At 45.1% G+C, this 24806-nt stretch overlaps 1 protein-coding gene across 2 annotated transcripts; it reads left to right on the plus strand.

The window, feature by feature from the left end:
- Positions 1–225: 225 nt before the first annotated feature.
- On the plus strand, positions 226–24806 carry ZBTB2 (zinc finger and BTB domain containing 2). Of its 2 annotated transcripts, none has more exons than XM_058534141.1 (3): positions 226–298; positions 16127–16311; positions 22063–24806. In XM_058534141.1, the coding sequence occupies exons 2-3, from the start codon at positions 16139–16141 to the stop codon at positions 23432–23434; spliced, it is 1545 nt and encodes a 514-aa protein (XP_058390124.1). In that variant the 5' UTR covers positions 226–298; positions 16127–16138; the 3' UTR covers positions 23435–24806. The 2 variants fall into 2 exon arrangements, with proteins under 2 accessions (XP_058390124.1, XP_058390125.1); XM_058534142.1 differs by lacking the exon at positions 226–298 and adding an exon at positions 771–840.

Below are 24806 nucleotides of genomic sequence, written 5' to 3' on the forward strand. Positions count from 1 at the left end.
GGGGCGGAGGGGGCTCTTGCCGCCACTGCTCTCTCGCCGCCTCTCCCCCCCGGCGGGAGCCGCTCTCAGCCTCTTTGCACTAGTCGCTCCGCTCTCTCGGTCATGTGACCTTAACGTAACCGGACAGGAAAAGCCCCGCCGCCGCCGCCGCCGCCGCGCCGGAGACACCGACCGCGGCGGCAGCAGCAGCAGCAGCAGCAGCGAGAGGCAGAGGCGGCGGCGGCGGGGAGAGCGCGGCCAGGGCTGCCCAGCGGGGCCTCCTCCACACCCCCCGCCGCAGCAGCAGCACCGGCGACAGGTAAGCGCGCACCGCCTCCCCTCCAGGGCCGGTGCCCACGTGCCGCCCCCGGCCCGGGCTCCGGGGCGGCGGAGGGAGGGCGGGGGCCACCGGGGCTCGCCAACGGCTCCGGCAGCGGCGGTGGCAACAAAGAGGACGAATGACCCCGGTCCCGGGGCTCTGGGTGAAGGCAGGCGGAAGGCCCGGGCCACACGGGGCCCCGGTTCTGGGAAGCGAGGGCAGGGGCGCCCCGCGGGGGCGGCGGCGGCTGCGCCTGGCGCCGGGGCTCTGGCCGCCTGACAAAACCATCCCCCGGAGCCAGGCGGCGGCGAGTCGGCGGCGGCTCCATCCGGGGCTTTGCGGGAGGGGGAGGGGACGGAAGCCGAGAGGGCGGGCGGCGGATCGGAGGAGGGAGGGAGGGAGGAAGGGGAGGGGAGGGGGGCGATTCGCGTTCCGTTCCCCGTCGCCGGTCCCTCCCTGCCCGCCGCCACCGCGAAGCGCGTCCCGAGCGGCGGCGGCCGGTGAGCGTCCCGCGCTGGAGCCCCGAGAGGCGGGCCCGTCAGGTGCGTAATCCTGCCGACACCTCGCCGCCGCCTCCGGCTGCTGCCACCGCTGCTTCTTCGGCGGCAAGGCCGCGCGAGCTGCGGAAGTGGGTTTGGGGGAGGGGAGCGGAGGGGGAGGGGAGGGGAGGGGAGGGATCCGGTCCGACCGGAGCAGGCCCGGCCTCTCTGGCGCTTCTCCCAGCTGCAGCGGCTCCTACAGCTGCTGCCGCTACTGCTGTGGCTCCGCCTCCTCGCTCGCGGGCGGGGGCGCGCACGCGCGCTTCCGGCCTCCTCGGGTCTCGCGCTGTCTCCGGCTCTCGCGCGCGCTCTCCCCCTCTCCCTGTCAGGCCACCCCCCGCCCCCGGCGCCGGGGCTGTTGCGCCGGCCCGGGCGTTGCGCACGGCGTAGGCGTCGGCATTGTGTTAAACTCCGCGGGACTTGGAGCGAGCGCGCGCGCGCACGCGGGGCTGAGGGAAGCGGAGGGCGTGCGGCGCAGCCCGAGTGCGTCGCCCCTCCCCTCCCCCCAGCCCCTCGGGGACGGAGGCGGGGCCGGAGTGCGCGGCTCCCGGGCCGCAGGGCCCCCGCCGGTCTGGCCGGCCACGCCCCCTGGGGCGGGGCGGGGCGGCCGTTAGGCCGCTGTCCGCTGGGCCGGGGAAATGCAGGCCTCCGCGGGCGCTGCCCGCGTCGCCCGCTGCGGCCCCGGCCGCGAGTGTGGGCGCGCTGAGCCGGCGGCCTCGCGCTTCCGCTCGGCGGGCGATCTGCGCCCCGATAAGGCCGCGGCCGGCCCAGAGCGGCGCTGCGGTTTCTGGCTGCTGTGCCTCGGGGCGTGGGACCCGCTCGCAGCCGCGCTCCCGGCCCTCACACCCCGGCCGGGCCCCGAGCGGGGGAGGCGGGGCGTTCTCTCGGTTAACGGAGCCCCCCCGCCTGCAGTTCTTCGTCAGGGCTGCCGAGAGAGCTGGTGACACGGAAGGTGCTTAGGGAGCGAGCTTTCCGTCTTTTAGCCGGTAGTGAATCCGAGAGGGCCGCAGAGAAAGCAGGGGAGCAGAGCGGGCAAGGCGGTGGCTGGGCAGAAAGAAGACGGTGCGTTCTGCCCCGCCGTTTGCCGCAGGAACCTGCGCCTGCTGCACTCCTAGTTGTGCCGCAGGGAAGTAAGCCGGGCGCTGTGCTCCCCCGCCGTCTGCGGTGTTCGTTTGCCCCTCGTCGTGCAGCAAGCCCGCTTAGTGTGCGAGTCTCGATTGTATTGCTTTTCGTGGGTGGTTTTAGTAAAAGCATAAAGAAAGTGGGAATTACGGGCTCACACAGAACTCCAGGTGTGCTGGGTTTGCTTAGAGGGGCTGCCCTGTCGTGTCTAGGGTGGACCCTCTATGTTGACCTTGTTGGAGCACCGGAGCACGGCGTACCTGTCACTAGCATTGTACTCTGAGAGGCCTGAAATTGTCATAGAAAATCAGAGTTAAGACATTTTAAATCCTCGTTTCTGATGTATCACAAGCCAAAATTAATTGTCAAAGTAAATTTTATTTTGCATTCTAAATACCCTTGGTGTGTATCCAGGGTGTTTTCAAACTCTTAAAAGGTAATTTTTAAGAAGAAAGTTTACCACTAATGCCAGCTTCCTTTAAACTGGGCGTTTCTCACGTAATAGAGTCGTGGTTTATTTTCTAGCCAAAGAATTGACCTGTTATTGAAACCATCATAAGATCTTAAACTACAAGAAGTAATATACCAGTGGTATTAAGTGCCACCAATAGCCAACAGCGGAGGGGTCGGTTAAAGGGGGGCGGATAAACCGCCCCTAAAGCTTTGTTGCACGGTCCAGCTGCTTCCTTGCCAGTTTCAAAGCTGCTCTTCAAAGAGGGTGTAAGTAGATGGTGTTCCACAAACTCTTCCACCGAAATACTCCAGCAGCAGAGAGTAAACATAAGTCATAGAATAACTGAACTGCCGCGGTGACCGTTTCTTTATCTCTAAGATGAATATGAACTTTGCACGGTCCTACGAAATCTACACTTTTGTAATATAAAAATTATATAAAATTTTATTTATCCCGACCCTCTAAGCAGATACACCTTGTAGACACTGTTTATCCCGAGCAGGGGGTGTGCTTCCTCCAGTTTGAGAACTGCTGAAATGGAGGTAGGGAGTGAAGGAGACATCTAAGGCTGATGTGTGGCGTTGGCTCAGGATCAGCTTCTGTGGAGTTGGAGACTGCCCTGCCGTCTCTTACCTGTCTTTTGGTGTGCTTCATCGCTAGACCCACTCACCCTTCCCTGAAGTAACTTTGGGCAAGTAGTGTGGCGCCAGGCTGTCACAGTGAAGGAAGAACTGCTGGTCAGCTGGAGACTTTCCCATCAATTGCAAAAGGGCATTTGTGATTTTTCCTACTTCCTTATGGTCTTCAGGTTGCAAAGCATGACCTCGAAAACCTAAAAGGGAATGGAGAATTTTTATTTTCCTGAAGAACATTCTAAGCATTAGGTCGAGAACATTTTTTAAACCTCGTTTATGCTCAAGTAGGTTATAATTTTTATTAGCAAATTAAACTTAAGTAATTAAAATATTAGTTTACATTGATAATAAATAAGATGTAGCGTTTTACAGTGCTGATATGCATTACGTGCTGGAGTCAGTAGCTACAGCACACTTAGCACGAGTTGACAGTCTAAGACATTGAGGACCATATTTTTTTAACGTACAAAGGCCAAGTTGGAGTCTGGTATTTATGTTCAAACACATAATCTGCAGCTCACATGCTTGTGGTATGCATCATGTGACTTTCTCATTTCAAGAAAGCTCAGTGTGCAAAGATGGAACTTGACAGCACTTTTATGTATCTGGTTAAGTACTTGTGAAACAACTTTTTTACTTTACAAGAGGTTTAAGTGTACAGTTCCTTTTTTTTTTTTTAATGTTTTAAATTTATTTATTTTTCCCCCAAAGCCCCAGTAGATAGTCGCATGTCATAGATGCACATCCTTCCAGTTGCTGTACGTGGGACGCGGCCTCAGCATGGCCGGAGAAGCGGTGTGTCGGTGCAGGCCCGGGATCCGAACCTGGGCCGCCAGCAGCGGAGCGCGCGCGCACTTAACCGCTAAGCCACGGGCCGGCCCAGTGTACAGTTCCTTTAAACCGTGTACACCCCTAAGTTCTGCACCAAGCACGGGTGAGCATCGGTATCATCTTGAGAACAATTTTGAAGTGTGTGTGTGTTCTCCCACGCCACGCCTAGTCACTTAGATTGTCCAAGTCCCCAGAGTGGTTCTGAACTGGGGTTGTGTAAGTGTCGTCTACAGTCCCTTGTGAATCCCCAGGACCCTTTCAGGGTTCCACCAGGTCAAAACTGTTTTCATAATGATACTAAGACGTTATTGGCCTTTTTCACTGTTGACAAAATGTGTCGACATTGGGAACATCTGCATAACTCAGTGAGTTAATATTTTCTATAAGATTTCCATAATGAGCAATGGATGATATTAAAAATTAAGCAAGAGTAAAAAATCCATGCAAAGTGCCACATAGAGGAATGAATTTCACTGTAGTAGAGTAGGGAAATTTCATTCATTGATGTACTTTTATTTTTAATTTTTTTAAAGATTTTATTTATTTATTTTTTCCCCCTTAAAGCCCCAGTAGATAGTTGCATGTCATAGCTGCACATCCTTCTAGTTGCTGCACATGGGATGTGGCCCCAGCGTGGCCGGAGAAGCGGCGCGTCGGTGCGCGCCGGGGATCCGAACCCAGACTGCCAGCAGCGGAGCTCACGCACTCAACCGCTAAGCCACGGGGCCGGCCCCATTTGATGTACTTTTAGATCATACAACTAACCTTTACCACTTGTCAAGTTTTGGTGTAGTATCCAAGAAGAATATCCACAATTACCTGGAAAGGCTATTAAAATACTTCTTTTTCCACCTGCATATGTGGGTGAGGCTGGATTTTCTTCAATCCTCAGCCAGAACAGATTTCACAACAGAGTAAATGGAGAAGTAGAGCAAATGCAGAATCCAGTTGTTTCTGTTAAAGAGATTTGTGAAAATATAAAAAGATGCCACTGCACTATTTGTTATGTTGGAAAATATAATCATTTTTTCATAAAAATGTGTTATTTTTGTTAACATGCAATGGGCTTATTATTGCTATTTTTAATTAAATTAATACATATTTTTTAAATTTCTCGTATGGTAAATATTAGTAATATTCCATATGAACAAAAGTTCTTTGGTGTCCTCAATAATTTTAAAGAGTGTGAAGGGATCCTGATACCAGAAAGTTTGAGAACTTCTACCCTAAAATATTGAAATAAATTATTCAGTTAAGAGTTTGAGTGAAAACACATTTGCAGGGCTGGCTGGGCAGTGTAGCGATTAAGTTTGTGCGTTCCGCTTCAGTCGCCTAGGGTTCACAGGTTCTGATCCCGGGCATGGACCAGAGCACCACTCATCAAGCCATGCTGTGGCGGTAGCCCATATAAAGTAGAGGAAGATGGGCACAGATGTTAGCCCAGGTCCAATCTTCCTCAGCAAAAAGAGGAGGATTGGCAACAGATGTTAGCTCAGGGCTAATCTTCCTCACCAAAAAAAAAAAAAACACACACACACATTTGCAGCTCTTCTCTGGCATACAGTGAGCTATACCTATAGGTGCTTATATTTTCTGCAGATTGATTTTGTTAATCATCATACAGCATGTAAAAAAGAAAGGCAATATCTACTTTGGTGGGTTATTAGAAGCAAATTAGATTAGGTTTTAAATTTTGCCATGTGGTCACATGTAGGTTTCCTTAAAGTTGGTTATAGCGTAGTGCCTTTAGAATTATCACTTTAATATCTACTCTTTATTAGCCATCAATCTCTGACCCACTTTTCCTTGACAGCTAAACTGTCCCTGAACTGCTTCCTTCTGACCTCCACTTACACTCAGAAATTAAAAACTAATTTTAATGTTAACTTAAGCAAAATATAATGGAAAAGACAAATCTTTTACAAATGCAATGCTTTCCGAAGTCGAAACAAGTCAAAACATAGTTTATGTCCCTCGTTTTTCTAGTTACTGTGGAAGAGGATTGACTAAAGAAAATTATCCTAATCTGTCATCCCAACTAACTAAGATACATTTCCTAGCTTTGAAATGCAATTTAAAAATATATTAAAATTCAAATGACCAGCCTCATTCAGGTTTACTTTATGGGCCCTCAAATATTAATTATTAATAATACTCATTGGAAAAGCCATTTTTTCATCCTGGTAAGTGGTCTGAACTACTTGAAAGAATCAATCTTACTTGTGGGTAGTGCTCTCTCTGTTACTGGTATGTCCCGTGCATTACAGTATTCATTTATGCTTCACTTAAGTAAAATCAAGGGCTTCAGAAGAGGATCGTTTTAGTACCTTTGAAATGGGTAGTCTAAGTGGTATTTAGTGTCTTAGAAGGGCTATTATCTTTAAAAAATGAATCATCAATTCCCAAAAGCTGCTTTGGTCTCCTGTTCTTGTATTGAAAGTGAAAGAGGAGCTTGGGTTGTCAAAACAGAATATGATTATATTTGTGCCATTTAGCTGCACCTCCAAAAGATGAACTGAAGGATGAGCCCACATGTGCTACGTGATGGAGGCTGAAGGCACCCGGCATCTAGGAGGTATCTCGTTATCAGTGTGGGAAACAGTGATGAAGAGAAAAGCCAAAGCATACATAATATAAACGGTCATTTATGTTTGGCTTTGGAAAGTATTTTTTACTTATATCAACATGATATGTCTTAAAGTCTCAGAATTTACTTAAGAAAAAAATCGCTTCGTACACATATACATCCATAAAGAAGATGTTCTGGGAAAACCCACTGTTAAGAATTGCCTCCCCTCCCCAGCTCTACTCTTCTTCAGTTCCTCTCTGCTCGCTCTCCTGATTTAAGAAAGAGAAACGATTTTTTTTTTAAGTTCCATTTACAGTATTAAATGGGTTAACAGTTAAACTGAAGACCTTTATATAGGTCTTCAGTTTCATGTCAGATTGCCGACCTTCTGTGACTGAGATTAATGAGAATTTTTAGGAATGGTCTATAGAGCAGGGTAGTGGAAAGAGCATGAAATTTACACCCAGAAGACCGGGGTTCACTTGACTCCTGTTTACAGTTTTAACCTCTCAGAACTATCACGTAGTGATTTAAGGATGTGGCTTCTGGAGTCCGACACACCTGACTTCTCTGAAGACTCTTAGACGTAAATCATGGTCAAGCCTTTGGGGCTCCAGACCAATATAACCAACATCTACATCTCTACTTGGGTGTCTCAGAAGTATCTCAGGCCCAGTGTATCTGAAGCTAACCTCATGATCTTCCCCACAAAACTGGGTTTTTGCCTGTGTTCCCTGTCCTAGCGGAGAGCCCCACAATCTATCCAGTTACACAAGTTAGAAATCTAGGAGTCATCATGGACACCTTGATCTCCCCCATCCTCCTCCATCCAATCTACCAACCAGTTCTGTTGATTTTTTATCTTCTGTCTTTTAAATCCTGTCCCTCTCCCTCCATCTTCATCACCACCACCAGTCTGTCCTCTCTCTTCTAGACCACTGGAAGATCTCCCCTCCCCACCACTTCTAACAGGTCTCCCCTCGCCCACCTCTTTACCACCACCACCACCACACCAGTTTGGTTAGTTCTACAGTTGCAGCCGTCTGATCACACAGATCAGATCAGAATGATCTTTACATTGTAGATCATGTCACCCTGCCTAAAATCCCCTTCAGTGGCTTCCCATTGCTTTTAAGATGCGGACCAAAGTCCTTAACAAGACCTGAGTCTCCAGCCTCGTCTTGCCTCATGCTTCTCTGGCTCTTTGCCCGTCAGCCACATTGACCTTTCAGTTCCTCAACTGCATCTTGCTGCTTCCTATCTTAGGGCCTTTGCAAATGCCAATCTCTCTGCCTGGAAGACTCCATCTTTGCCCAGTTAACTCTTTTATTCTTCAACATCTGCTTAACTGGCATTTCCTCACCAAAGCCTTCCCTGACCCCCAGCCCCCAAATTAGACCCCAGTTTTGTGACCTCCTATTTCCTTACATTTTTCTTTGATAGCTCTTATCAGAGTTGGCTGTTATAAATTTGTGTACTTATTTAATTACACCCTGGAACTCTGTGTATTCTGCATACCATTGCATCCGCTGTGCCTGGCACCTTAGAAAGCTCTCACCAAATATTTACCACTTCGCAGATCTGCTTCTTAAGAGCTAGCCCCACCTGTGGGCAGGTTACTTCTCTAAGTCTAAATTTCTTCTTCTGGAATGAGGGTAACTGATCCTTGGCACATAACAAGTGGTCACTTATAATTAATGCTGTGGTTATTAATTATTATAATTAATAATAGTAAGAAAACGATATTCCATGGTATTATTGAGGATTAAATGTTACGTGTGAAGGGTTGTTGTGAACTATAAAGCACTATTCAGAACTTAATTGTTAGCATGAAGAAACACGAAGTGACGTTTTAAAATTGAAAAATTCTTCTAAAACATAGTGCACAGTAAATTGATGAGAATTTTTTAGGTTAACCTAGGATAAATAGAAATTGAACTTTTACCCCAAATCACTCAGCTAGTCATAGGTCACACTGTGACTGGAGCTCAGCGCTCTTCTCCTCTCCAAACATATAGTTACTAATTTATTTAACAAATATTGAACACCAGACAATATGCTAGACACATGGGATAAAGAAATAAATGATAAATAAGACTGAGTGCTGGCTTTCTAGAAGTATCAGGCAGACATATGTAAACAGGCATGTTCACAGATGCTCTGAAGGCAAGAAGAGCCTTGTGATCTTGAGGGTCAGGGAAATTCTGCAGAAAACAGGTAGAGCTGAGGGAGGTGGGGCAGGCAGTACGTGGTGGGTGCCTCAGAACGTGGCATGTTCAAAGGTCCGGTGCAGAAGTTCTGAGGCCCCGTCTCCTGACCATGTGAGTAGAAATCGGGTTGCTAAGCTTCCCAGCGTTGGGTGGAGGCCTCTGAACAGTGAGTGTTGGAGACTGTTAGGAGCCCAAGAATGGCCTGGGCATTCAGAACCTTCTGGGCAAAGAAAACTGCTCTTCAGCTTATCTCAGTTCATCCAGAATTTCCAAAGTGAGTGAAATAACATTATTTTGTCTCCATTATTATCAACATACTCAGATGAAACTGGAGTTTTGATAACACTTGGACTTCAGAACAAATGAGACACTTGACGATCTCGTCGTAAAGATCACCAAACGGACAGTCTTGTATCAAGAAAACAATTAGGCACAACTTAATGTTATAGAGTAAAATTTTATGTTGTAATGATTTTTGCAGTAGAAAAAAAAATTATTTTTTCCATATATTGAATACAGTGCCAACTGTCCTTCCTCTTTAGAAAGGTATTCTGACATCATGTCCTTTCTGCCTATTTATATTTAAAAGTTCCTCATCCCTACTGGGTACATGAATATTTAATGCCTTCTCTTGCAAAGTAAAGAGGGAGCCCCACTCTGTGGGACCCCCAGTTTCAAGGTTGGTTGGTTGGTTTTTAGTAGGTCTATGAAATCTGCAAGTCTGGAAACCATTAGTTTAGATTAGCACTAGAGCATGTAGTGCAGAGTAAGCAGGGTTAGGTCATGCAGGACCAGCCAAGCTACGCTGAGGAATTTGGGTTTCATCCTAAAGGCAGTTGGGAATCACAGGAGGATTCTAAGCAGGATAGTAACATCAGATGTGCCCTTTGGAAAGATTACTGTGGATGGATTGGAGAGGCTAGAGCTGGAGACCGGGAGATGCGTGGGGAGGCAGAGCTAAGGCATGGCACTGGGATAAAGAGTTCAGATTGGTGGGATGTGGGTGACTGATTGATGTGGGGAGTGAGAGAAGGGGAGGCCAGAAAGGGAAATTGAGATTCCTGGCTTGGTCAAGGGGTGGGTGATGACGCCATGAGCTGGGGATACAGAAGGAACAGGTTTGTGTCCGTAGCTTTTATTGCCCTTTGGGGGAAATGGGGGATGGGGAGAGGATTTGAGTTGTTTTACCCAGATTGAATTTAGGGTTCCTGTGGGACAGCCAAGTAGAAGTGGATCAGATCATCAAAGAGAGTCTGCAGAATGAGAAGTGGGCTGTGGACCAAAGGCAAAGGAACATAGCGAAAGAGGAGTCTTTGATGGAGATTAAAATAGAATAGCCAGAGGTGAGACGAAAACCAGAGCGCAGTGGCCTGGAAGCCAGGACAGAATATTTATGGAGCAAGAGGAAGGGTATGAGATGCCGCAGAGAGGTCGAGTGAGCTGCTGGTCCATAGAGCTGGGGAACAGAGGCCCCTGGTGACCTTGCTGAGCCATTTTCAGTGCAGAGGGGGCAGGTGTGATGCGGTCAGTGAGCAGGTGATGGAGGTGGGCGAGCAGACGTCCATTTCGACAAAGGGGGAGATGCTGCGTCCCCCACTTACACAGCAATCTTGTGCAAGCAAAGCCTCATGGGAAAGATTATGAAGGGGGCCCTGATGAGGAAATAAGATTTGGGAAAGGGCAGTGTTGTCAGCTGGGCGGGGGTGGGGTGGGAACTGCTGGTGAGGTGCTTCTGGTCTCCTCCCTCCTTTCCGCTCCTCCCTCTCGCTCCATCTTCTCAGGGTCATTCACATTTGTAAGAATCTAGAGGGGTTGTTTTTATTTTTCTTCTTGAGAAAGGTGTTTTTAGTCTCTAAAATAAGATTTTTAAAAATTGATGTGTGGGAGAGTTTTTTCTCCTTTGTGAATTTTGAACATGTAACTCATTCTTTTCATTTTTCCTCCTTTTATTTGGTTTTTTCACTTCTCTGAGACTCCTGTACATGTGTTCTTCCCTCTATATTTGAAAGACATATTCAGTTTGTTTCCTATTCTAGATGTTCCTAAATTGAGATCCTAAAAATAACTAGTAGACACCCTTAAAAAAGAAACATTTTGCAGTTTTATCATGGCTTCATTCTTATGGTCTGGATAAAATACTTGTTAGTCTGTTCATGGAACAAGAGGGAGCCGTACATTTGGCTGTATCAAAGGAGATGATAGTTATTGGTTAATGTAAAAACTCAAACCTCAAAATCTTCCTATAAAATATTGATAAGTTTGATGACATTAAAACATAAAATTATATATGTCAAAAATCTCTATAGGGGCCGGCCTGGTGGCGTAGAGGTTAAGAGCCTGTGCTCTGCTACGGCGGCCCAGGGTTTGCAGGTTCGGATCCCAGGCACGGACCAACGCGCTGCTTATCAAGCCATGCTGTGGCGGCGTCCCATATAAAGTAGAGGAAGATGGGCATGGATGTTAGCTCAGAGCCGGTCTTCCTCAGCAAAAAGAGGAGGATTGGCGACGAATGTTAGCTCAGGGTTAATCTACCTCACCAAAAAAAAAAAAAAAAAACAACTCTATAAAACAAAATCAAAAGAAAGTGAGAAAAATATTCGCAATGTATGTGACAAAGGGCTTATTTTCTCATATACAAAACATTTTACAGATGGATAAGAAAAAGACAACCCCATAGAAAAGTGGGCAAAGCTCATGCAGAGATATAAGAGGAAATATAAATGATCAATAAACATAGAAATATACTCAGTTCATCATTAAATCCATAGAAGGTAAAGAAGTGATATTGGCAGAGATTCTTTTTTTTTTGCTTAGGAAGATTCGCCCTGAGCTAACATCTGTTGCCAGTCTTCCTCTATTTTGTATGTGGGTCATGGCCACAGCATGGCCACTGATGAGTGGTGTAGATCCGCACCCGGGATCCGAACCTGGGCTGCTGAAGCAGAGTGTGCTGAACTTAACCACTAGGCCACCATGGCTGGCCCAAAGATTCTTTAAAAAATAATAATACCCAGTGTTGGCTGGAGTATGGGGAAATGGGTGGGGGTGAGTTGCGTGGACAATTCTATTGTGTGTCCATAATATTTGAATCTCTTACAACAAGCATATATACTATAAAGCAGTAATAAAAATAATGTTTCTTATTAATTTGAAACAAACACACCTGCATGTAGTATATTCTGACAAATCAGATGAACCCCAGTTTAAATCCCACTTCTTGTGCTTACAGATTCTATAATCTTGGGCAACCTACCTAACGTTTGTAAGCCTGCTTCTCATTTGTAAAATATGGGTAGCAATACCTCAAATAGCTCAAGCTAGTGTGAAATTAAGTGAATAACATAGAGAAATGAATGGTTCATAGTAAACACTTCATAGGTAATAGCCACTCTCGTCGTCGTCGTCAAGGGATAAATAGTCATGTGTGACTGTACTTGAAGCTACTGTCTGTGAAAGTGACACCGGAAGCTGCCTAAGCATGTAGGTAATCATGATCAGAGTCAGAGTGCGTGATAGAGCAGCTCCTCACAGTCTTCTCTTAGAGGATATTGTACCTTTTTGTAGAGAAAGGCAAGTTAGTAGGATGGAAAATGAAGTGTTCTGGCACTTTCCAGAGAACAGCCTTGAAGACAAGCCTCTGAAGTTCTATCCAGGTGGAGGTTCAGGTTAGAGTGATGTCTCTTTGTAATCCCATTTACTTTGCGACCTGGCAGCGTCTCTGTCCTTCTTCATGAACCCCATGCCTTTTCTCTGTCTCCCCTTCCTAATCTTAGTGCTTTCAGCTTCTCTGACATACGCAGAAGACGTTGGGGAACTCAGTTCCTGAGCCATGCCATTAATGTTCGTGCTTAAATGAATCTACAGTCTGGGTCTTTCTACCTACATCACTGCAAACTTGGATGACTCTCCTCCTCTCACACTTGGATATGGCTCTTGGTAGAAAACACGAAACTTGACATCCTGGATTCTTGCTTTGTGAGCTGATCATTCTCTTAAAGTCTTATTCCATTTCGTTCGGTTAGTTGGGGGCACACTTGTTAATTTCTGAACCTGCCACATCATCCCCAGAACAGGAAGGAGAGTGGGGAGTTCAACACCAGCTGAGTAAGAATTGCCATGGGTCTGTTTTGTTTTTCTTTTTCTTTTTTAAGCTTGTTGGTAATGCATTCTCCACAGTAGCTTCCCTAATTCTGAAGTTAAGCATCATAGTTATCCATTTTTTAAAAATCTGGCTAATTAATTAATGTGGTGGGCTTTGTTTTTAGTTAAACTTTTTATTTTGAGATAACTATAGATTCACTTGCAGTTGCAAGAAATCTTTGAGAGATCCCATATACCCTTTACCCAGTTTCCTCTACTGGAAACATCTGGCAAAACTGTAGTGCAGTATCACAACCAGGGTATTGACATGGATATATCTGAGCTACAGAACATTTCTGTCCACAGGATCCCTCATGTTGCCATAAGCCAAACCTGTTTCCCTCCTGCTCCCCTCTCCTCCCCTCCACTACTCATCTGTTCTCCATTTGCGTAATTTTCCAGAATGTTATATAAATGGAATCATACAGTATGTAACCTTTGGGGATTGGTTTTGTAATTCACCCACCTTAAGCCACAGCATCATTTCTTCTTATGTGGCTGAGTAGCGTTTTGTTGTATGGGCGTACCACGCAGTGTTTAACTATTCACCCATGGGAGAACATCTGGGTGGTTTCTAGTTTCTGACTATTACGGATAAGCTGCTGTGGGTATCCACGTACAGGTCTTTGTGGGAACATAAGTTTTCGTCTCTCTGGGGTAAATGTCCATGAGTGCAATTACTGTGTTATATCGTAGTTGCATATTTAGTTTTTTTTAAGGAACTGCCATTTTCCAGAGCGGATACACCATTGTACATTCCCACCAGCAACATATGAGCAGTCCAGTTTCTCAGCGTCCTTACCAGCATCTGGTGTTGTCATTATTTTTTATTTTGGCCATCCTGATAGGTATGTAGTGAAATCTCATTGTGGTTTTAATTTGCTTTTCCTAATTGCTTATGGTGTTGCATATCTTTTCATGTGTTTATTTGCCATCTGTATATCGCCTTTGGTACAATGTCTCTTCCAGTCAATTGCCTGTTTTCTAATTTGATTGTTTTTTTACTGTTGAGTTTCAGGAATTCTTTATATATTCTAGATACTAGTCCTTTATCAAAGCACTAGTTCGCAAAGCTTTTCAAATATTTTCTCCTAGTCTTTGAGGATCTTTCACAGAAGAGGATCTCTTAACAGGATCTTTCACAGAACAATAGTTTTTAATTTTGATAAAGTCCAATTTATCAATTTCTCATTTTATGGATTGTACCTTTGATGTCAAGTATAAAAACTCTGTATTTATCCCTAGATCCCTAAGATTTTCTCCCATTTTTTTCCCCAAAAGTTACAGTTTGGTGTTTTACATTTGAGTCTATGGTGCATTTTGAGTTAATTTTTATATAAAGTACGTGACTTAGATCAAAGTTTTTTCTTGTTTTTGGCCTATGGAAAGCCCAATTGATCCAGCACTTTATTGAAAACATTATTCTTCCTCCACTGAATTGCTTTTGTGCTTTTGTGAGCAAATTGTGCATATTTATGTGGGTCTGCTCCTGGTATTCTGTTCCGTTGATCTGTGTGTTTATCCTTCCACCAATACCACGCAGTCTTGAATACTGTAGCTACATAATACATCTTGAAATCGGACAGACTGATTCCTCTCGCTTTATTACTCTTTTTGAAAATTGTTTTAGCTGTTTCTTTGCCTTTACATATATATTTTAGAATATTCTTGTCTGTATCCACAAAAGAAATCTTGCTGGGATTTTGATGAGAATTGTGTTGATTTGGAAAAAATGGGTATTTTTACTAGGTTGAGTCTTCCTAACCATAAATATGATATGTCTCTCCATTTATTTAGATCTCCTTTGATTTCTTTCATCAGCATTTTGTAGTTTTCAACATAGACGTCCTTTACATGTTTTGTTAGATTTACGCCTATGTATTTCATTTTGGGGGGATTGTAAATGGTATTACATTTCTAATTTCAGTGTCCACATGTTCAATGTTAGGATACAGAATTACAATTGATTTTTGTATGTTGATTTTCTATCCCGTGGCATTGCGGAACTCATTTATTAGTTCTAGGAGTTTTTTTCGTAGATTCCTTGGGATTTTCTACATAATAATCATGTCATCTGCAAATAGGGACAGTTTTATTTCTTCCTTTCCTGTCTGTATGTGCTTTATTTCATTTCCTGCTTTATTGCACTAGCTGGAACTTCCAGTACTGTGTTGAATAGAAGGAGCGGGCATCCTTGCCTTGTTCCCAGTCTTAGGGAGAAAGCGTCGACTCTTTCTAACCATGAAGTACACTGTTCAGTATAATGTTGATCTGTGTGTGGTGGGCTTTTACAAATGCTGTTTGACTCTGGGAAAGAGCAGCCTACTGATTTCATGAACCAGCCCTTCTCTAGGGGCAGTGCCCCTACTAGAGATAGAGTCAGGCCTAGTGGTTTGTTTGCGTGAAGTGTGAGGAATGAATATCTTAGAATTTGGAGTCAGAATATTCAGATTTAAATGTTGACTTCCCCACCTTCTACTAGATGGCCTTGGTGAGTTACTCACACCTCTCAAAGCCCATTTCCTCCTCCACAAAAGAAGAAGAGCACCCATCCTATGAGTGTAAGCGTCCAGGGGAGTAATGAATGTGTCGTTATTATCTCCTGTCGGGGCAGGGCAGTCGTGTCCTCATGGTAGGAAGTGGAAAACTGCCCCAAACCTAGTGAGATCTTCACCCGACCCTGCTGTGGCCCCACCTTAATTTATTTATCCCTGTGGAAGAGTTGACACTTCTGATAGATCATTAGAATTGGCATTTAGAGTCTTAAACTAGGGGCCGGCCCCATGGCTTAGCGGTTAAGTGCGCGCGCTCCGCTGCTGGCGGCCCGGGTTCGGATCCCAGACACGCACCGATGCACCGCTTCTCCGGCCATGCAGAGGCCACGTCTCACATACAGCAACTAGAAGGACGTGCAGCTGTGACATACAACTATCTACTGGGGCTTTGGGGGAAAAATAAATAAATAAATAAATAAAATTATAAAAAAAAAAAAATAGAGTCTTAAACTAAAAGACTAAATGATCCCGGAATATTTGCTGTGTCGAGGGCAGACTACCCAAATTCATTTCCTGGCCCCTCCACTTGCCATCTGTGCAAACTTGGGTAAATCACATAATTGCTGAATCTACCCTAAATGCATCATGTGTAAAACGGGAGTAAGGACAGAACCACCCAGAGGGCTGATGTAAAGACCAGTTGAGTTAATTTACGTAACGTTTTGAGCAGTGCCTGCCGTGTTAGCTGTGATCGTTACTATTGGTGACTATAAAGGACACATACTGATTTGTGAATCACCTTTGTTAAAAAAAACAAATTGTTTGCTTTGCAGATTTTTAAAAACATGGATTTGGCCAACCATGGACTTATTCTCCTGCAGCAGTTAAACGCTCAGCGCGAGTTCGGTTTCCTGTGTGACTGCACGGTTGCCATCGGCGATGTGTACTTCAAGGCACACAAATCCGTTCTTGCTTCATTCTCCAATTACTTTAAGATGTTGTTTGTCCATCAGACCAGGTAACTAACGTGGTTGCTAATATCGAATGACTGTGGACTCTGCCTTCCGGGGCCCTCTTTCCCACTGAACCCACTCTTTGCCCTCTGCAAGACCGCGGGTCTCGCTCCCTCTCCCCAGGCTCCTGGGCTCCCACGTCCCTCGTGACTTCACTTGCCCCCTTGCCCATCTTGGTCACTCAGGCTTTCAGGAGCCCTTGAGCCCCAAGCAGCCCTCCACCTCCGGACACCCTCTCTGCTGTCCGTTACCAGCTGGCTGCACGACCTCATTAATCCCACCCTTTCGCTCCTCCAGCCCCAGCCCCCCACTCTCCCCTGACGTTCAGTATTTATCCTTGTCTCCTACTCTAATGAGAAGCTTGATGGCGTGTTTTCCTGCACTTTCCTTCTTTTCTCTCTTAAAACATCTCAATCTCAGTCTCTTCGCTTAGTTTTTTCATCCCACCTCTCCTCTTGGAGAATAGGGCCTCTGCCCGTCTAAGGAAAACCATCTTCCTCCCGCCCTCATGCGCCCAGATCCTACCCTTCGTTTTTATTCTGTACTTTTCATTTTATACTTTGTGCCCCCTCCACAAGTCCATAAAGTATCAGCACTTCCTTACACGGCTGTCTTGATAGCAGTGCTGCTTCTCCTGTATTTTACCACGAAAGTTCTTCAGAACCTTCTATGATCGGAGGTGATCTGTAGCCTTGCTCGTACTTCCTTACCCCACGCGCTTCCTATCTGCTGGCGCTGTGGTTTCTCCCCCATCACTCTCCTAAAATCGTTTCTCCAAGGTCACCTCTCCAGCAGAACCACTGCTCTGCTCTCAGCCTCTGTCTTCATTGTCCTCTGCAGCATCTGCTGCCGTTTTCTTCCTTCTTGAGGGTCGTCTGCATTTTGATAACTCCGAATATCCCTTGTTCTGCGCTCTCAACAGGAGTCCCCGTGGGTTTGGGTGAGTTGGTCTGGGGCTCGCCATGCTTCTTGCTGTGTGTGCTTTCCTGGTGGGAGCTCATTTTTTCCTGGATCTTGCCTCTGGCCTTGGTCTTTCTCGGACTCCACAACTCTATTCCCCAAGGCCCCAGGCTGCCTGCTAGACCTTTGGAATTGGCTCTCCTGCTTTTGTCTCATTTAGCGTGTCTACAGCTGAGTGAAGTCTTCCCTCCAGTCCCTCCTGGCTTCCCTACATTTTCATCTTCTAGTAACCCATACTTAAAATCTCTTTAAAATCATCTTATTAGTGCCCAAATCATGTTTTCTTCAAAACACCTTTCTCATTAGTCCTTTCCTTCCCCTTCTCACTTCTATTTTCTCATTATTTTCCATATTACTGTCAGCTTGATATTCCTAAGCATTGCTTTGATTTCAGTGTGCCTTTGATCAGAAACCTACTAGGTTGTGTTATTCCTTTGTTTGGAAACCTAGAGGATACCCATTGCACATCTAAACAACACACAGATTCCTTATTCTGTCTTTCAAGGCTCCGCTTGGAGCCTGACCTCCATCCAGCCTCGTCTCCGACTGCCCCCTCTGGGACACCCGCTCACCTGAACCACCAGTTTGCTGGTGTTCTGCCCATTCCCTTAGTCCCAGGTCACCATCACCTCTTCCCTGACCCCTCCCCTAATCACGTCAACCAGAATGATCCAAAGCGACCTCTTCCTCTCTCACATTTCATAACACTTGATTTATGCCATTTTGTAAGATCTGCACATTTCCCTTTGTTGTTATTTGTGTACTTACCTCCCCTCCTCGTTCGTAAGTTTGAGGGCAGAGACTGGGTTTTACTAATCTTTTTGAACACCAAAATGTATAGTTCAGGTGTTTGTAAATAATAGCCTCTTGATAAATGTCTGGAAAAGCAGGATGGGCAAATACTAGGATTAATGGCAAGCAGAGGTGGCTTTATCCTGTGACACCAGGGATGCTCCCTTTTACTTCATTCTCAGAGACTTCATAGTTAATGGGTACTTAGAAGTCTCAACACTATGAATTAAATTGTCTTAAAAAGGGGGAAGATTTTAATTTTGAGGAGCAAAATAATACAACGTAATGAGTTTTAATTAAATGCAAGAAACTCATCTTAAGTACAGGGCAGTAAGTAAATGCCTTTCTAACAAAGGAATGTGATATCTGTGTAGATAGGAGTCCCAAGTTTAAACACTAGTGTGTTATTGCACCAGATATAACACACTATTTATTAGTGTGTTACACTAATAAATACCATTTGCACTGCCGCCCGGGGGCCTTGCCCACCTCATTGAGAGAAGCCAAATACTGGATGAAGGGCAGGGACGTGCTTTTAAACTGGCATCTCCTTTGCAGGGCGCTGTGCACTGCCACCTGGCTACTCAAGAAGACTGAATAGTTTTTTCACACTTAGCTTAGAGAGTTTTGTGTCTGTAGTTACCACTAGATGTCTCTGTCTTATATACGCTCCTCTAAGCGGTAAGTTTTAAATCCTATGGGCCTGCAGACTTGGAGCTCTCAAAAATAAAAACTGAAGGATAGGCCTTGCTAAGTACAACCTTTTGACAAGGTCTAACATTATTTAAAAATCCTTCTTTTCAAATTTCTTTAATCCCATCTTTTACTTTAAGATCCTAGTGAAAGAAAAATTGAAAATGTAAATTACTGTGAAAGTTGGTACGAAGGGCTTCTAGCTGTACTAAAACTATATTTTTCCTACATAAAAGTGTTATGTCACACAGACGTCTACAAGTCAAACCACTTAGGTGTAATTACACTGTAGAGAGCCATGTCCTTCCCAGAGGACTTGGAAGTGACCAGAGTCTGGCCCCCAGCGAGCTGGGTGATTAAGCAGGCAGGTCAGGCTGCCTGGGAATGACAGCAGGCAAGGATAGAGATGGCTGGATGCCACACAAGGAACTTTCCTAAATAATTTTTTTTAAGTGTCTGTGTGTATGTGTGTGCACATGTACTTCTCCTTTAAGAAAACAAATTAAAATAAACAAGATAAATTGGTGTCTGGAGACCTCCTGGGCGCTGGGCGCTGGCAGTAAACCCAGGGACTCGCCTTCCTCTCCTCCATAGTTTCTCACCAGCTCTGCGGGCCCTCCCCAGCTCCACCCTTCTTTGCCATCAGAGACTACACACAGCTCTTTAAAGTTTGAGAGGTTTACTGTGGAGTCACCATCCTTCACAGGCGGTGGACAGAGGACAACCTAGACAATAGCAAATGAGGGGAAATTACAAAACTTACAGCAGAGTTTTTATGGAAAGGGGCCCTGCTTGGTAGTTACCTCTCCTGGATGCTGAAAAACACACCCCACTTTGAACTTGCGCCTCTCCCTTTTCTAGGGGGCAGAGGGGCTCACTAACTATCCCTTCCTTCTGCCTGGAGGAACATTCCATCCTGGCAGAACTAAAGATGCCCTATAGTCTCTTGGGGGTGTTTGCATCTCTAAAGGCCTGTGGTTTGCCAGTTCTCTAGGCCTCTGCCCGGCCCTGGAAAGATCCCCTCCAGTTATGTCTTCGCTTTGGAGTTGATTTTTACATTATTATTCTTCACCACACATAATCCCTGAAGCTTTATGTTGAATATTGAACTTCCCTAGGGCATCTAAATATGTTCTAGTGTACACGTAATATTGTTAGCACTCACCTTGTGCATAAAGGGAAGACTGCCTGTATTTGCATTCCTATTTAAAGCAATATAAATAATTTAAAAGGCTATGAAAAAACTCCAAATAAAGATATGAATGATCTGTGTGTCTTTTTAAAAACTAGTCACGTAGACTTTTCCCTTTACACTGTCAAAGGGGTGCCAGTTTCTATGCTTGATCTTTTTTCTTTCTCTTCCATACTTTGTAGTGAAACGTTTTTCACGTGATTATTTCTTTACAGTCATCTTGAAATATACCCACACTGATAGCAATTCAGTACTTATTCAAATCTGTGCTGTCACCAATTGCTGTCAACGTCACTTTCTCTTTTTTTAATAGAATAAAATATTAAATTTAGAAGAGCAGGGCACATTGTTCTTATTTTAGCATGTTGGAAAATATTTGTTAATAAGATAAATAGCTAATGGAGCCAAAAAGAGTTATAATAGTAAGAAGTAGTATAATGAGTGAGTATAAATTCTAAAGGCATTCAAGGAGGGTGTCTTTGAAGTTGAAAATGCGTTGTCAGTAGAATATATTCACTCAGTAGATGATGGCACATACCTCATAATAGAGACATATACATCTCATTGATTTTTTTTTTTTTTTTTTTTTTTTTTTTGAGGGAGATCAGCGCTGTGGTAACATCTGCCAATCCTCCTCTTTTTCTGCTGAGGAAGACTGGCCCTGGGCTAACATCCGTGCCCATCTTCCTCCACTTTATATGGGATGCCGCCACAGCATGGCTCAACCAGCGGTGCGTCGGTGCACGCCCGGGATCCGAACCGGCGATCCCTGGGCCGCCGCAGCAGAGCGCGCGCACCTAACCGCTTGCGCCACCCAGCCGGCCCCTACATCTCATTGATTTCTAATGATGCGTTAGAATTTCTGTCATTACTGATGATCTAGGAAGAGTTCCTGGTGACTCTTGATTATTGCTGCTTGATCAAGATGATGTATCTGGAATGATGGCAACAGTCGAGTCTGAAAGTTAGAAAATCAGCAATACCCCCACTGCTTTAGGTGACTCAGATAAGTCACCTGACAAAGTTTTGGGACCTCAGTTTCCATGTGTCTCAGATGGGAATAATCAAATCTGCCTTATCTACTACACAGCATTGTTTTAATGCTCTAAAGAATCCTGGCTTTGGAATTAGACCCAGATGTAATTCCTAATTCCCCCGCTTACTAACCCTGTGATGTTGAGCAAGGTTTTAATCCCTTTGAGCCTCGATCCCTTATCTCTGAAATGAGAGTTAATGGCAGTTCAGTGAGATAACGCCTGTGAACCCCAGCTGCAGTGATGAGGATGATCACATTTGGTGAGGAACTGAGTTGTCCCGGAGCGCCTTTAATGCAGTCTAGCAACGCTGGGAGGTGATCTGACTCCAGTAGAGCTGGGCTGTGGCTCGCCTCCCTTGACCGTGCTTCCACCGTCATGCTGGAGCTAGGTCAGAGTTGCAGAGCAGCGACAGAATTAGGTTTTCTTTTTCTCTCCTTTTTGTTGTCTTGCTCTCAGGCACTTGTTCATGCTAGTCCAGCTCCCTTATGTCATTAACAAATGAAGAAATTTTCTGATCAGGTAGATCATTTGACTTACCTTAAAAGATCTCCTGCTGAGCTCTGGGTGCCATTGGATCAATACGGAATCCTAGGCTTTTAGCTCAAGATCAGCCAGGTCAGTGGTTCCTAACCATTCCTGGGTCACAAGTCACTCTCAGACTGATAGGAAGCAGTGGATCCTCTCTATGAAACACAGAATTTGTTATAGAGAACTTCAAGAGTTCTCTATAAAAATATGATATGATAAAATTTTACATAGATTACTAGGAGAAGAACTACTTCAAGAGTCTATGAGTTAAGCTATCACATTTGTTTAATGTGAACTTTTCCTTTCTCAGTCCTTTAGAATATATTTATTGAATTTCTCTCTATTCTTACTATAATTAAAGTTAAATTATATAGGTTCCAGTTATCTCTCTTGAGTATCCCTTTTCATTTCATGAAACTTACTAATCGTAAGAAATGGGGAATGTTCTTATTTTCATTTGCCTTTAAAAGTGCCTGTTTCTTTCTTCAGGCTTTATGTTATCATTGGAGACATAAGTTGACATTACTTACAGACTTTTTCCTTGTTTCTTTCAGTGAGTGTGTCCGTTTGAAACCAACTGACATCCAGCCTGACATTTTCAGCTATCTCTTACATTTGATGTACACTGGAAAGATGGCGCCCCAGCTGATTGATCCCGTTCGCTTAGAACAGGGGATCAAGTTTCTCCACGCTTACCCACTCATCCAGGAGGCTAGCCTGGCCAGCCAAGGAGCCTTTTCTCATCCTGACCAAGTTTTCCCGCTGGCTTCTTCCTTGTATGGCATTCAGATTGCAGACCATCAGTTGAGACAAGCCACCAAGATTGCTTCCGCACCTGAAAAACTTGCCCGAGATCCACGGCCACAGCCCTCGAGGATGAGCCAAGAACAGGTACCTGAGGCCTCCCAGCTCTCGCAGCTGACTTCAACCCTGACCCAGGTGAATCGGACACACATGACTCCCTCAGACCCGCTGCAGACCTCCCTGTCTCCGGAGCTCGTTTCCACTCCTGTTCCTCCCCCTCCCCCTGGGGAGGAGACCAATCTGGAAGCCTCCTCCTCTGACGAACAGCCTGCGTCCCTCACCATAGCCCACGTCAAGCCGAGCATCATGAAGAGGAACGGGAGCTTTCCCAAGTACTACGCCTGCCACCTGTGTGGACGGCGCTTTACTCTCCGGAGCAGCTTGCGGGAACACCTCCAGATCCACACGGGCGTCCCTTTCACGTCAAGCCAGCCGGGCGAGAGCCGAGTTCCCCTGTCTCTTTGTAGCAACGCAGCTGACCTGGGGAAAGACGCCTTGGACGTGCCTGAAGCTGGGATGATAAGTGACAGTGAGCTGCAGCACGTCTCAGATTCCCCAATCATCGACGGACAGCAGCACTCGGAGACGCCGCCGCCCTCGGACATCGCGGACATTGACAACCTGGAGCAGGCGGACCAGGAGAGGGAGGTGAAGAGGCGGAAGTACGAGTGCACCATCTGTGGACGCAAGTTCATCCAGAAGAGCCACTGGCGGGAGCACATGTACATCCACACCGGGAAGCCTTTCAAATGCAGCACTTGTGACAAGAGCTTTTGCAGGGCCAACCAGGCTGCCCGGCACGTGTGCCTCAACCAGAGCATCGACACGTACACCATGGTGGACAAACAGACTCTGGAGCTCTGCACGTTTGAGGAAGGCAGCCAGATGGACAACATGTTGGTACAAACCAACAAACCCTACAAGTGCAACTTGTGTGACAAAACATTCTCCACCCCCAATGAGGTTGTTAAACATTCTTGCCAAAACCAGAACTCGGACGTTTTTGCCCTAGACGAAGGGCGGTCCATTCTCCTGGGCAGTGGGGACTCCGAGGTAACGGAAACTGACCACCCAGTGTTAGCTTCCATCAAAAAGGAACAGGAAACAGTGTTGTTAGACTGAATGTTACTTACCTTTTTAAAAACTGTCATTTTTACAAAGACTATCTTCCTTCCCTTCCCCCAATTCAGAACTAGAGTTCTCCATGGCATGATATGAACAGGTCCCTGGTCCCTCTCTCCTTGCCCCCTTCCGCCGTCCCCAGCCCCTCCTCCCTAAAGGTTTTGTGCATTATCAACCTGGAACATATTTACTTTAATTCAGGGGATATTGGAAAGATAATGGTCAGTAGTACTTTTAAACTCAAATAGATTTTGAGAAGCTTAGATTATTTAAAAGCATACTTGGAACTAATGAAGGGTATATAACAAAACAACTAGAATGCAATTTGGTAAGCTAAAATTATGACTTTCCCTGGGAATAAATCTTCCTTCTCAGAAAAACAGTGTTCGAAAATACAGCATGCTTCTTAGAGATACAGCCAGGCTCTGAACTATGCAAAATCTAGAAGGTGTGGGGAAACTTTTAACCCAAGAAAATGTTCTTAGGATTCATCCTCCAGGTGTCTTATATCAGAATGCATCCTTTGAGATTATGTCCAGTCAAGAAAAATCATTAGTTAAGAAATCTACTTGAACAAAACACGAAAAAGTAATAATGTGATGGCAATCTTAATTTTTGGATAAAACATGACAAGCTGTGAGTTTGTGTGTTTGTAAGAGCAGATGTGTGGAAGAGGTGAATTAATGCACATGCCTTATCTAATTGCTGGCTTCTTTCAAAGTTGAACAACAAAATGCTGTATTTCAGTTTCTGACAAATTTGGTGGTGGTTTTAAAAATCAGATTTGAAGGTACTATTCTAGAGATTATCTTTCTGATGAAAAAATGACAGGCCATTCTAGCAGTTGCCAGTAGTAAACTTGTTTTAGCACCAACCATCTGCTCTTTAATCAGTGTGTACTGCAGGAAAAAGGCTACAGGAACGAGCATCTTACAGGGGAGGTTGTGAGCAGAATATGTAGTAACTGTAACGTCTTCATGCTAACAGTTTACTGGCAACATTCACTGAAACATCAAAAATGGCCAAGAGAAATCAGGACAAAAAACCTAATTGCTCTTTGGGAAAAAACTTGATTCTGATGTTCAGTCTCCAAATTTTTTCTTTTTTAACACCTGAAATTTCCTCCATTGGCCTAAAAACAGTAAAATTTGTCCATTAATCTTCACTTAGGCCAATAACAGAATGGTCTCACAGGACAAAACAGGAGCCAGAACTAAGGACCGAAGGGGAAGGGAAAAACAGTTAATAGCTGTGCTGTACGTATATGTTAAAAACTGAATATCCCGTCATCCTATTTCATGTATAGTTGAGTTCTCAGATTTGTAAGTTTTTATACATACTTTCATTGAATAAACATTTAATTAAATGGGAA

The sequence above is a fragment of the Diceros bicornis genome, chromosome 39 (genome assembly GCF_020826845.1).
Source record: "Diceros bicornis minor isolate mBicDic1 chromosome 39, mDicBic1.mat.cur, whole genome shotgun sequence".
Lineage (NCBI taxonomy): Eukaryota > Metazoa > Chordata > Mammalia > Perissodactyla > Rhinocerotidae > Diceros > Diceros bicornis.